Source organism: Centropristis striata, chromosome 15, assembly GCF_030273125.1.
Source record: "Centropristis striata isolate RG_2023a ecotype Rhode Island chromosome 15, C.striata_1.0, whole genome shotgun sequence".
Lineage (NCBI taxonomy): Eukaryota > Metazoa > Chordata > Actinopteri > Perciformes > Serranidae > Centropristis > Centropristis striata.
Genome location: NC_081531.1, coordinates 26,559,640 through 26,573,560, shown reverse-complemented (window position 1 = coordinate 26,573,560; position 13,921 = coordinate 26,559,640). Strand labels below are relative to the sequence as shown.

General features: G+C 36.8%; 1 protein-coding gene across 1 annotated transcript; it reads left to right on the top strand.

Moving 5' to 3' along the window:
* The first annotated feature begins 681 nt into the window (after positions 1-681).
* si:ch73-261i21.5 (zona pellucida-like domain-containing protein 1) lies at positions 682-12,889 on the top strand. The gene is made up of 10 exons (XM_059351085.1): positions 682-775; positions 2,569-2,795; positions 2,876-3,060; positions 5,028-5,100; positions 8,459-8,556; positions 8,778-8,858; positions 10,196-10,367; positions 11,314-11,431; positions 11,520-11,540; positions 12,692-12,889. Exons 1-10 carry the CDS (start codon positions 682-684, stop codon positions 12,847-12,849), a joined length of 1,227 nt encoding a protein of 408 aa, XP_059207068.1. The 3' UTR covers positions 12,850-12,889.
* Positions 12,890-13,921: the final 1,032 nt, after the last annotated feature.

Genomic DNA, 13,921 nt, shown 5'->3' with positions numbered 1-13,921 from the left:
CAGAACAAGTGAATTTTAATACTATATTGGCATAAGTAAAAAAATTGAATAATATATCTGTATTTTGAATTCAGAACCTTTACTTTTTTAATAGAATTTATTTTACATTGTTGGGCCTTTTTAATTTTTTTTTTTTTTTTTTTTCATAAAACCCCATCCCTCCCTCTCATAACAGTCCTCTCGGAGGAAAACAAATACTTGAGTTAATAAAAATAAATAAAATAATAATAAATAAATAATAAAGAAAATAAATAAAAAATAATAAATAAAAATGAGGAAAAATAAATAAATAAAAATAATAATAAAATACTACACAATAATAATAATAATAATAATAATAATAATAATGAAATGAAATGAAATGAAATTAAATTAAATAGACAGGCAGAGTAATAAAATGTGGTCACCATCCTATTTCTCTCTCCCAATTAATTCATAACCATAGTACTCTAGCTGTGGTACAAGATTCAAGCCATTCTGCAGGGGTATTTGTAACAGTGCCAGTGCTTATCTGTTCCCAGGCATTTGTATATTCATGTCATTCATAAAAATAAGGAAAGGCCTCCATATCTTATAAAAATCCTCAACTTTCCCTCTAAGCTTTTTACCATGATTCAGCAGAGAGAATGTGCACTTCTAATTTCCGTCTTTTTTTTTTTTTTTTAAAGCAGTTTGATGACAATGTGGCTGGCCCGTCTTTCGTATTTACTTGCCATACTCTCTCTCGCCCAAGCTCAAAATGCCTGCACCGGACACTCCACATTTAGAAGTCCAGGTTAGTGGTCATCCTTTTCCTGCTGCCCCCACTCTTCTTAATTTTACATCTTTCTTTCTACTGAAACCTAATAAGCATCGGCAGAGTGTCAGTGTGCTATCTGAGGAGTATGTCTTTGTCTCTGGGATGAGGTGTGTTACAGGTTTGGGGAGTTTTAAAATGGAGCAGCTGGCGTTAGATATCACTTGTCAGAAGAAGGTAAAATTAGCTGTATGAAGTAATCATTTTCTTGTCCTTGACAAAGAAAATACTCACCAGCCAATCAGGATTGGCGTAATGAGATTAATGCTTCTGAGGTCTGCAGCAGGGTGTGCATCCCATAGTAAGACATCTCACTCATATTAATCAGAGAACCGGGGTTATGTAAATAACTTGAAGTTCTGTCTTCATTGCAGGGTTAGCAGCTTGTTGCTAACTTGCTTTGTTGGCTCATGTTGCTTTCAAAGTTAGTTGTCAGGCCTCTGGGCTCTCTGGGGCCTACAACTTGTATGGTTAGTTAACAGTGTGTTCACTAACCCAGTACCTTCAAGCAGGCGAACTCTTCTTTGGCCATTTGGTCAAGTTTTGTGTCTACTCTGTTAGTAGGTCACATAGAAGTCGAGAAGCCCTGGCAGCTGCCTCTGCAGCTGCTTTAGGAAAAGGAATCCAGAGAAGAGAGGAGAGGAGAGGAGAGGAGAGGAGAGGAGAGGTCCAGAGAGACAGTTGAACAGGGAAGCTTGAGTTTCCATAACCTGGAGAACCCTCAGGGATCAATAATGGTTGAGGCTGATGCTGAGGAGATAGAGACTGCCATTTAAAAGACTGAGTACATGGAAAATGCTGTTGCATTTTCCATTATAATTCAGTACATGATGCACAAAAAAACGAAATCCATCCGTGGATTAGCTGTGGTCCCAACATCCTCTCTTTGTGCTCAGGATTCCACTTGACATGTGACATGTTTGTATTTTTTGTTTGCATTATCTGGGCAATTAATTAACCAACTGGGCATTGGTTGACTATCTTGGTTAAGCAACAGCAGTAGTTAAAATATCTAAATATAACACAACTATTATGAAATAGTCTAAAATAACTAGAGAGTTCAAGTTCTGAAGAAATTGTGGTGGTAATACTGGAGACAAACTGATGTACGTCTTGTCAGTGATGAGTGATGTTTAGCTTTACTACTGATACAGAATTACTACTTTAGAACGACAACAAAAAGGAAAAAAAAAAGGAAAAAAAAGCTTAAATGTACAGATTAGGAAAGAAACTGTGTGTGTGTGTGTGTGTGTGTGTGTGTGTGTGTGTGCGTGTGTTTTGTTCTGATTAAAGTAATTGACTTTGAACACACAAGTGCCCCACGTCTCCCCTATATGTCTGTAACACACTGCAGCAGTTGTCCGTAGCCTAGAGGTTAGATAATGTGGCTTGTAAGTTTGAATGGTTCGAATCCCAGAAATGACGGGAGGCACGTGTACTGAAGTGCAGTGAATGGTACGACACCTTGAGAAACACAGTGTGTGAATTTTACGAGTGTAGGGTACATACAGGCAGTAAAGTTGCTTGAGCACCACCCATCTGATGACCTAACCAGCAGATTCATGTTTATGTCCAAGTGTTTCCACTGTCAGTCACATTAAATTGTCTATGGGAAATTGCCACCCCTCAATGTAATCTTCTTTTAAACATAAGCTTTCTGTAAAAAAAAAAAAAAATCTCAAGCCCAAATCAGTGAAGTGTGCCTTTAGTAGGTCAGTTCAAAATCCATAAAGTTAATTCTATCTTATTCATTGTTTCATTGCTTTTTTCAGCTAACTCAGACATCGAGGTACTCTGTGGCTCTCAGACAGTGGACCTGGAGATCCTGCTGTGTCCCGTCTATTTCAATGGATACAATGAGTCACTGCTGGCTCTCAACTCAGAGCACTCCAAACACCAGTGTAAAGGGACTGCAGACTGGACGGCAGACCCGCCAGTTGTCAGATTCAACTTCTCCATCACAGATGAGGGAATCACTTCCTGCTCCAACAAGCTGACCGTAGGTTATCTATAAAACTCCCAGCCAATGCCACTCACAAAACAGAACTATATGCAGAACTTAAACTCTTTTTTTCAAAGGTCACTGAGGAGGTGGGGACTGGAGTGTTTTCAGACTTCTCCACCGTCCAGTACGTCAGCATCTCAGGTATGATCTGCTCTAAGGATCCTGCCACAGGAGCCATCACCTATCACCAAGAGGTGATGTACGGCTTCTCCTGTCGCTACCCACTGCAGTACCTCGTCAACAACACACAGATGAGCGTGTAAGTGCTTTTTCAAGGTGCAAAAATGCAAGAGTATATTTGAAAGTTTGTATGTAGACTTTGTAGGCTCTAAGTGTCAGTAATCAATGTTTGAATAAATCCAATAGGACATGAGATGTTTATGTTAAACTGTTGCAGTGTTTTCCAAAGATTAGACAGTGATTGTGCTGATGAATACTGGGGTGATGATCATGACTTTATTCATTTTTATTAAGAAAAAATATTTTTGCCAATTTCGCGGGGATCCATTGTGCTTTATATATGATCATATATCACGCCACCCTGACGCCAACACTCAAACCATTCTCTGAACCAGCGAGGCTTCAAACGCCATTAATGACATCACTCGCCCTTAAAGAAACCAGCCTCGTAACATGCTTCATAAAAGGGCATTGATCAAAATGACCCATGCACGCTGGTACGGAGGGGAGTGGAGTGCTCTAAAAAAAAATTGTGCACACATCATTATATGGTAAGGTTAGCTGAATAAAAAAAACGCTGCAGTTTTGTTGAATTTATCGTACAAAACCACCGGTCTAGGTTTCCGGCAAAAAAACTTACTGGTAAGGCCTTATAAAAGACAGTGTAATGTAAACATGTAAATGCTAAATCTTTGTAAGAAATTTAGATAAATGTATCTACAGCTTTCTTTAACAGACCACAAGGTTGATCATAGATTTACTGATGCTGAAGTGGAGAAGATGTGTCCTGTATACTTCACACCCAGTGAGGGGCACTTAGGAAGTCAAGAATATAATATGTATAAAAGGACACATGACTGCTGTGAAAGATTAAGATACAAATGGCATGTGTTCAGTTGGTTCGCTATTAAGTGGCATAAAAATGTGTTTACTAATCACTGCTCTTAACTTAAACAGTTGTAATTATATCTATATATATATGCAAGAGTTCTTGTCATTTGCACAAATTAACAGTTTAATTTAAAAGTGGGCAGTGTAAGTTAATGTTACTCAGGGAATTTGCCATGAAGATGAATTATAACAACTTATATATTAGCATATTAACTCCTCTCCTGGTATAAGGATTCCAGTAAAGAGCAGTGGTTAGTAAACATTTTTTGGCTACTTAAGCAGTCACTTGGCCTGCTAACTGTCATGCTCTTTCTCACTGTTTTATTACAGCTGCTGGGCTTCTGTTTATTCATTGGCCCACAGAAACTTAGGAAATGTTACTTGGAAATCCAGAAACTACAAAGAGAAATCAGTAATAATGCAAGCTTCCAGCAGACGAGCGATCTTAGCCAAATGAATGGTAAAAACAAAACAAAACATAGAGGTGTCCTCTCCCTGTTGTTTCATAAATGTATGGTACGGTATATGTTATTGGTCCAGGAAGTTTCAACTGTAATTTGGGAGGATAAAATGATGAAACCTACTGTAATAACAATAATACATAGAATACACATAGACATGAAAAATTAACATAAATTATAATTTACTGTTAAATAACAAACAAATAAAATGTAATAATTAACAAGTTATGGTCTCTTACCAGTCTGCCATTGATGTTATGTATATTTGTTAATGCATGTTTTATAGAAACACATATAGGACTTACGTGAATAAAAAGGAAAAAAAAAACCCCAATAAGTTCTAACTGAATGGCAATAGGTAGGAAGGTTGATGGCTGATCATTGTCAAGCTGTTGTAATGATGCTTGGATTGTGTGATGATGTCTGGGTATAATACAGGTGTATTTTATGCCTCAACTGATACACTTTGTTTTATGTGTGCTTGAATGTCCATTAAAGTAATAGAATATGTTTAATGTATTTTTTTTATTTCATTTTAATATACATTTTATGTATGTTTGTTGAATATGTCTGCAAGACCATGTCCTCTTTGGAAAAATAAAGTTGAGCGGGATGTTAAAAAGTTGTATGTCAAAATATGTCAATAGAAAATGAAAGTATCAAACTGCAACGTGGTTGTGTTTTTGTCCAACAGGTCTGGGGTCAGCCTGGCAGTCAGAGACAATAATGGAAGTTTCATCAGCACACTGAGCATGCAACTCTACTCGGTAAGAGGAGTAATGTTACAACAACAAGCTGCTTTAGTGTAATGGCTGCATTACACTCATTCTTCAAGGAATAACACACACATATACATATATATACATATGTATAATATAATGGTATTAAAATTACAATAATATTTAAGATATTTATAACATATATCTTTTTAAATAATTATTTTAATTGATTTATCAATCAACATGGGTTGCATGGTGGTGTAGTGTTTAGCACTTTCGCCTCATAGTAAGAGGGTCAATGGTACTTCTGTGTGGCGTTTGCATGTTCTCCCTGTGTCAGCGTGGGTTCGCTCCTGGTACTCCAGTTTCCTCCAGCAGTCCAAAAACATGCACTTAGGTTTAATTGGTGACTCTAAATTGCCCGTAGGAGTGAATGAGAGTGTGAATGGTTGTCTGTCTCTATGTGTCAGCCCTGCTGTTGGGAATTTAAGAATGCCTCTTTTATGAATAAATGAATAGATGATGCTATCCCTCCCATAAGGATATAAAATAGGTAAGGATGAACCTGAGCAACACTTGTGTGGATCTCACGGTTCTAAAGTGTGGTTAGATGGCTATCAGAATTATTAATTATTATCATAAAAAATAATTGATTATAATTAATTATATGATTTGATTTACTCTAAGTCAGGGATGGGCAACTGGAGGCCCGGGGGCTGCATACGACCCGCACCCTCACTTGAAGTGGCCCTCAGTACAACTACATGCATTTGAGCATGAAATCTTAAAAGTGCAGTGTAAAAATGCACAAAATTACTTCTTGCAATTAATGTTGTTCTGCTGTTCTTGCACTTAAAAAATAGAAATCACAGTAAGTGGTTATTTTTATTTGCTTCAAACCTTTTGTATTCCTATTTATACTGTTATACATGTATTTGAGCATGAAATATGTTAAGTTACTGCACTGTAAACATTTAAAATCGCAGTTTCGTCATATCTGGTTAAGTGCACGGTCCTATATGTGGCCCTGTGGTAGTGTCCATGAAAAATATTGGCCCCCTCCAGCATTTAAGTTGCCCATCCCTGCTCTAAGTCATAGCTCGTCGGGGCACCACTCTGTAAAACAGAGAAAAATATAGCCAATTCACCTAAATCAGTCTCATAAAGTTACGTAACTATCAATTTGGAACACTGATTAATAATTATGAACATAATTATAATCAAATTACCATATTTAGATTTAGTAGTGGTTGAAGGAATCGTGAATTCTTTACACAGAAGAGGATGGAATATTGTTCACAGTTTACAACATTAAGAAGACAGCATTTGTAATCATAAAAGTATTTATTCTATATAAACAAGTAAAAGCAAATAAAAGCACACATATATGGAGTATAGACTTCTACAAATCTAATCTAGTCTAATCTAATGTAGTCTTACAGAAGAGAGAAAAAGTGTGTGTGTGTGTCTGTGTGTGTGTGTGTGTGTGTGTGTGTGTGTGTGTGAGGCTCATCACACAAGCTGTGAAGCGATGGCCTGGGCCTGGTGTAGCTGTGTGAGCTTCTACGAAGCTGTGTTCTTGTTAAAGCCTATTTAAAGTATGTTATGTGTAAATCAGTGTGTGAGCAAATCAAAGATTAGTAAAGTTAGTTGCATATAAGACTGACCATCTGTATAAAGCAAGATTAACATACAACTTCAAATGATGTAGCTACACGAATATCACAACAAATATACTTAAAAACACACATATAAACAAAATCATTAATTACAGGTCAAATCCTTTGTTTATTAAGTCATTGCTGATTGCTTATCTAAGCCCAGTTACATTACTCACAGTCCAGTTGGAAAAGGGGGAGAATTCCTTTTCGTTGGAGGACGTGGAAGGAAGTTAGGTAAGGATAATGAATGAATGAATAAAGCAATATGGTTTTTAAACTGAACTAACCTACTAAAACTAAATAACCCCTACCCTAACACTTCTAACATTTAAATTTGCCTCATTTATGTTAATTGACAAGCACACCATACAATAGTTAGTTATTAGATATTAGTCATTAGTTCATCCCGCTATTTATAGGCCCAAAACTAACAAAACTGCTTATTGCTGGTTTGTTTGTTTGTTTTTTGTTATTTTTGGTCATTGTATAGTACAGCTGAAGCACACCCCCTTCAGATCTTTTTTTTTTAATTCTTTACTTAATTCTCTCAACTTGTCTTTTCAATTTCTGTGTGACTGTGAGGTTTAAACATACAATATGTAACTTTCTCCCAATAACCTGGGATCATGGGCTTGCTTGACTTGTATCTGTGCAAAGTTGGTCAGAGAGAGGTGTTTCTGAGATCTGTGGGCCTGACATCTCAGATAGATAGATAGATAGATAGATAGATAGATAGATAGATAGATAGATAGATAGATAGATAGATAGATAGATAGATAGATAGATAGATAGATAGATAGATAGATAGATAGATAGATAGATAGATAGATAGATAGATAGATTACTTTATTCATCCCCGAAGGGAAATTCGGTTGTCACAGCAGTCCGGTATTCAAGTACGATAAAGTACAATAGAATAAAATACTGAGGTAGCATAAATAAAATCAACAATAGAAAAAAACACAGAATAGAACAAGGACACTTAAGAAGTTAAAAAAAGAAGATCAGTTGGTAGGATGGTTGGCAGGATGACGGTAATTATACTGGTGATATGATGGCAACAATGCTATAGTGACTAGACGGTATATAATAATAATAATAGTACAGTATAGTATATGATAATATATAATATAATATGTAATAATGAATAGTAACAATATAATATAAAATAAAATAAAAAATAAATAAAATAATTATAAATAAAATAATATGATATAAAATATATAATATATAATAATAGTAATAGTAATAATAATAATAATAAATAAGGCCTCAATAAGATCTCAGATCTCAGGCCCACACTGCCCTCTACCGCAAACAGCGGTGGTGGATGAGGCAGAGGCAGGTCTACGATTTCTCAACGAGGGAGAAAAGTAGATGTGGTTCCAGCTAATTTTAGGAGTTGTTTTTGTTTTACCTTTTATGTGTGAAAAACACATTCAATAAAAACAGGAAATGAAAGGGGACTTTGAAAAAGATACTTGGATTAAAACAGGAACTTTTTCTACTTGTTGTACTCCATGTCTGACTGACTAACGATGAGGACATCATTATATAGAAATGCTAATATTATGGCTCTATATCATGTAGTCCCGACAACAAGTTAAGCAACAATACCCTCCTTCCCCTTCCTGGTGTGGAGGAAAAGGACGTTTTTTTAACTGAAACTGAAGTGCTCTGTCAAAATGGCCAACACATATCAAACTAAACACTATCCTTCCTCTCTCCTATTATTCGGCCTATAGGACAATGGCTACTCCTCCGTGATGCGGATCCCTCCAGGAGGCCTGGAACTAAAAACGAGGATCTTTGTTGAAGTGAAGGCATCCAACCTTACTAACAGGTACTTAACAAAAGTTTTAGCAACTAAAGTACATTATCCTATTTCTAAAAACAGCTTTCCTAAACAATATTATGGATAAGTACATGTTCCCAAACTCTACCTGTGCAAGCATCTATAAGGAAATTTCTTCAGTCCCAATAGAGATATAATCTCCCCTAGAAATGTGGAAAGACTATTTTTATGGCTCTAAACTAAAACTGCTAAACCAAACATTATTGCAGATTCAACGTGCTCCTGGACCGATGTTATGCTACAACGTCACCTTTCCCCGTTAACACCACATCTTATGATCTCTTTGTTGGGTGAGTTTACAGGCTACAAATATCAAAAGATAAACAATTTGACTCAGGTTTTAAAGGGAAAATACAAAGTTTTTCAAGAAGCCTATCTCTATGCACACTCAGACGTACTTTGATTCTCATACATCAGTGGATCATACAGCATCCACTCTTCACAGGCTCACTCATATTCCTTGCTGTCATTGTCTGGGGTCAATCACGTTATAAGCTGTTCTATCAGCTGGACACATTTCCAAAAGCTCAGCCTACTTCGTCATCCTATAACCTTGCTGCTGTCTCATTTTAAATATGATTCTCTCCCTGCCAGTTCATGCTGCTGTTACCTGCACATCCCTCACACTGCTGTGCAGTAAGCTGTAATTCTCTGTCGTTTCAGCATTCAGTGCTAATAATCGTAAATGGCAAACATTCACAAAAGCACCTTTTCCAACTAACTAACATGGCCAACTCACGTAAAAATCAAGTGTGTCACTTTCAGCCGAGTCTTATCATCATTCAATGCTTGCAGGCTGCAATTCACTAGTTTGAGGAACTTGTCCAAACTGCAACAGTGTTTTTTATTCCTGTGTCATTCCCTGTTCAATAGAGTAGAAGCGTCAAATTCAGATGTGCATTTACCTTTCTGAAGTCGATGCAAAACCAGATGCTTCCATCCTTCTTGATAACAAAGACAATGGTTTGCACCATTCACTGGTAGAAGACACTATGACGCCCAGCTCCAGCATGACAGCCACTTCCTCTTCCAACACTGTCACCAACAATACATGCAATACATCCTGTGCCTGATGGGGGGGCTGTCCTTCAGGCGAATGTCACGCTCCACTAGGTTTACGCCACTTGAGTTTTTGGTCCTATGCTGTCACCAAATTTAGGGTTTTGATAGTGGTGAACCTCTACAAACAGGATGAAAACCAGCAGCATGAATTTTTTACTAGTGTCCATGACCACAGCACAAAAAGTCCAGAACTCTGGCGGCCATCTTCTCCCTTTTCACACTATTGAATTAAGTGCTGGACACCAGTGAACTTAAACATGGGATTTAATGAAGCATAAAGAACTGAAATGCATAGAACAGAAATGTGTTTACATTATTTGAGCTGTTTATTAAAACATCCAGAGAATGAATCTGGAAGGTAACAAGACTCACTTTGTTCTCATCATTTCTGTTTTTTCCTGCTTTTTCCATGTTACATTTTTATTAGTGTGGTGCTCATCAGTGGGACCCGTAACATAATACTACTATACCACATCAACATATCTATATTTGTTCTGACTTTGTGCTGCTGTAATAACTGCATTTTTCCTCTGGGGATCAACAAGAGTTTTTATCTTGTCTTCAGATGTAACCGGGATGGGCAGACAGTCATGGGAGTCAACGGAGAACAGCAGGAAGCCCGCTTCTCCTTCGAGGCGTTCCGCTTTGTCCATAGCACAGCGGAAGCTCTCTCCACCTACTATGTTCACTGTGCCACCAGGCTCTGTATGACCTCTTTCTGTCCCAATCTCGTTCAGGTCAGATTCTGTCTACAAGTGGCAAAAATTCAGCAAAATCTTGCTTCATCTTTTTCTGCTCACAAAAATGTGTATATATATATATATATATATATATATATATATATATATATATATATATATATATATATATACACGTATGTAACCTTTATTTAACCAGGAAATATCCCATTGAGATTAAGAACCAGCAAAACAGGCAGCAAACACAAAAAAACAGTTACATACTTACATAAGACACCTTAAACGTGTTATGAGAAAAAAGTGCATATTGTGGAATTGGCCTCAATAACTCGCAGTTTTGATTTTAAAAGTGCTCAAAGAAATGAAGTCAGTTAGTTTCCAGTCTTTCTGTAGCATATTCCAGCATAAGGTGCAGAGTAAACAAATGCCCTTTTACCCAACTCCGTACAAGCAGAAGGGACAGAAAGCAATAATTGATCTTGTGAACGAAGAGAATAAGATCCAGCATTTCTCACAGTAATTAAGGTGCAAATGTATGAAGGCAGCAGTCCCAATGTTGCCTTATAAATGAAATTATGCCAATGACTAGCCCTTGGAGTGGCCAGAGTAGGCCATCCTACCCCAGAGTATCATTCACAATCTTACAGTTAGTAATGAAGCTCAAAGAAGCTGATAAACACTATCAAGACATTGAGCAGCAGCATTCATGTACAAAAGATCTCCTTAATCCAACACAGATAAAAATGTTGCAGTGACAAGACGCTTTTTTACATTAAAAGAAAAACACAATTTATTTTGAAAATAAAAACCCAATTTTAGCCTCAGCTTCTTCACAAGATTTTCTATATGTGGCTTGAAGGTGATATATTGTAGTACCAAGTCTTGGCCTGCTGTAGAAAGTTGTCTGTGCAGTTACAATTGTGCTTTTTTTCTGCTTTTTGCTTTGCTGCTTAACCAAAAAAACAATTGCCAATTTCACCTGCAGAACTGCACTACTGGCACCAACTCAAAGAGGCGCCGCAGGGCCGACAACAACCAGGACACCGAAGTATCAGACACAGCCACCGTCAGCTCAGGCCCCATCGCTATTCGCCCAGATAATGGTGAGAATTTAAATAGGTTACGCATTAAAATTGTTTTGGTTACTTTAGTTTTTGGAATTAACTGAGGTTTTCTCTTGTCCTCTTACAGGCTATCTGATGCCATCTGGAGGTAAGCATGCACTCCCAACATGAATGAATTCCCTGAATTTTTATCAAACAAAACAGATGAAAAGAACATTGGACAATGGGATCACTTTATTTCCCTGATCATTTGGCAATGTTAATAAGGCTCCCAGGAAATAATAATAGGTGTAGTAGTTGTTTGGATTTATCCAAAGTGAAGGATCAGAAAAAGAATCCTCACCAGGTAAAGGGAAGTGGGGCATCTTTCTGGCGCCTGTCCCAGGAGGGGAAGATTTTCAAACAGTCCCTGCCATAAGGCTGTCATAGTTTTGAACCATGAGAAGAGAAGTTAAAACTATAGCTTTCTCACCTTGGCACATAGGGCCAATCACAGTGTGAGTGAAGCAGGAGTGACAGATTGTTGGTTTAGAAAAGTTGTAGTTATTATTGGACCCAGCCTCACCAATTTTGACATTGGAAAGGATGGTTGTCTGATGTAGTTCAGCTATCTCGACAAACAGTACTGATGAAGTATCTTGGTGTCATCAGCATTAACTTCAAGCAGACGCTTGTGACAGTGGTGCCTCATACCACTACAGTTATAAAGCCAAAACATTATTCAAATGATAGGTTACAGATACAAATCACTCTGCATTTACGAGTCGTGACATTTTATAAGTCACAAAAGTCACATAAGTCATAAACATTATAAAGAGTAAAGAGCATTTGTGGATTTTGTGTAAAACAGCACAGCAAAATATTCTAAAAACACATACAAATGGGTAGGGACTAGGGTTGCAAAGGGGAGAAACCTTCAATTTTGTAAATTCCCTGTTTGTTCCTGTTTATTCCCATATATTTCCATTAATTCCCATAGAAAGTCTCCAACTATGAAAATTCCCAGAATTTTGCAACCCTAGTAGAGACTCACAAATATATTTCATTTGACAAAGTTGCTTTATAAATGATGATATAGCAGAGTCACAGATATAGTTTCATATTTACAGATACAAATCACTTTTTATTCATTTGTCATTTACCAGATACAAAACTTGACATGTTTATGATTACTTACTTACTGGCTTGACTGTTAGATCCATAAATGTTGTGCATTTATAAGTTCCCATCATGCTCATCTGTATAGAAACGGTATGATGCTCTATATGGTCTAATCCTTGGTTCTTCTTTCCTTTCCAGGTGCTCATCAGTCTCATTTGAACAGTACTGTGCTGGCTGTTTCAGTCGTAGCAGCTATTGTTGGAGTCATCTGCATTAGTCTGGTAGCTTTTATTGTTTACCACATGCATAACTCCAAAGTTAGTTCCTCTAAGACAATTCTGTACCAACAACAGTGATAGAAGGCCAAGACAGAAGATAGACAGAAGAAGATGAGTAAAAAAAAAAAAAAGATCATAAAAAGGAGTCTGAAATTTACAGTTGGATATGCTTCAGTGATAAGTAGTTAATTCTTATCATCAAATCAGACAGAAACAACAGTTCTGTCATAAAGTTATCATATCCTTTCAAACTTCTTAAGGCTTTTGTATTTTATTTTTTATAATTTAATAGGGGTTAATGGAATTTAGGCCAGAATGTTTTTGTTACTAGCAGATGTTCAGGTACTGCAGCTCACATTTAGGGTTTTTAAAAAAAACTTTTATATCAATTAAAGGTTGAGAAGTTTTTTTCTGTTTCTAATAAAGGTGCTTGACAAAACAAAGTGTAAATGTTTATGATTTATGGGGAATTTTTATGGTGTACAAATAAACAGGTAGTCATGCTTTTTTTATTGTTATTCACTGCTGTGTCGTGTTGATAATTAATTTGAAGAGTGACAAGTGTGATTATGTTGTTAACACATGGGAGGGTGCACCACCCACATAGGCTTTATAACCTATAGGTAGATAGGTTGTATCCAAGTGGTTCAAAGCATTTGGTGTATATAATATAACGCATATATATATAATATTTTGGCATATGATTATTGTGATGTGGTGTAATAGTAGGCATTTGTGCTGGAAATGGTGAAATCTGTGTGCATAAATGCGTTGCTGTCCACCATGCTGTCCACGGTGCTGAAAAGGAGCAGATCTATGGAGTTAAATTACTGCCAAAACTCCACAAACCACAAAACGTGTTTTACTCACGCCCAATGATTCACAATCAAAGTCAAACTCAACAATGTAAGAGGAAATTTGGGTGGTTCATTGATAATTTTATTAACTGTTTACACGTCTCCTAACTATGATTGGAATTTTTTTTAGACAACTATTTGAATTGATAATAGCAGAAGCCCCCGGGAGTCCTGACTTGTGGAAGAGACTAAGACAACATTAGATTAAACCCAAAACTTGATGCCTTGAACATACACACAACTCAGCCTAATTGATAAAAAAAAAGGATATTAGGTTGATGGATTTCTGTAGT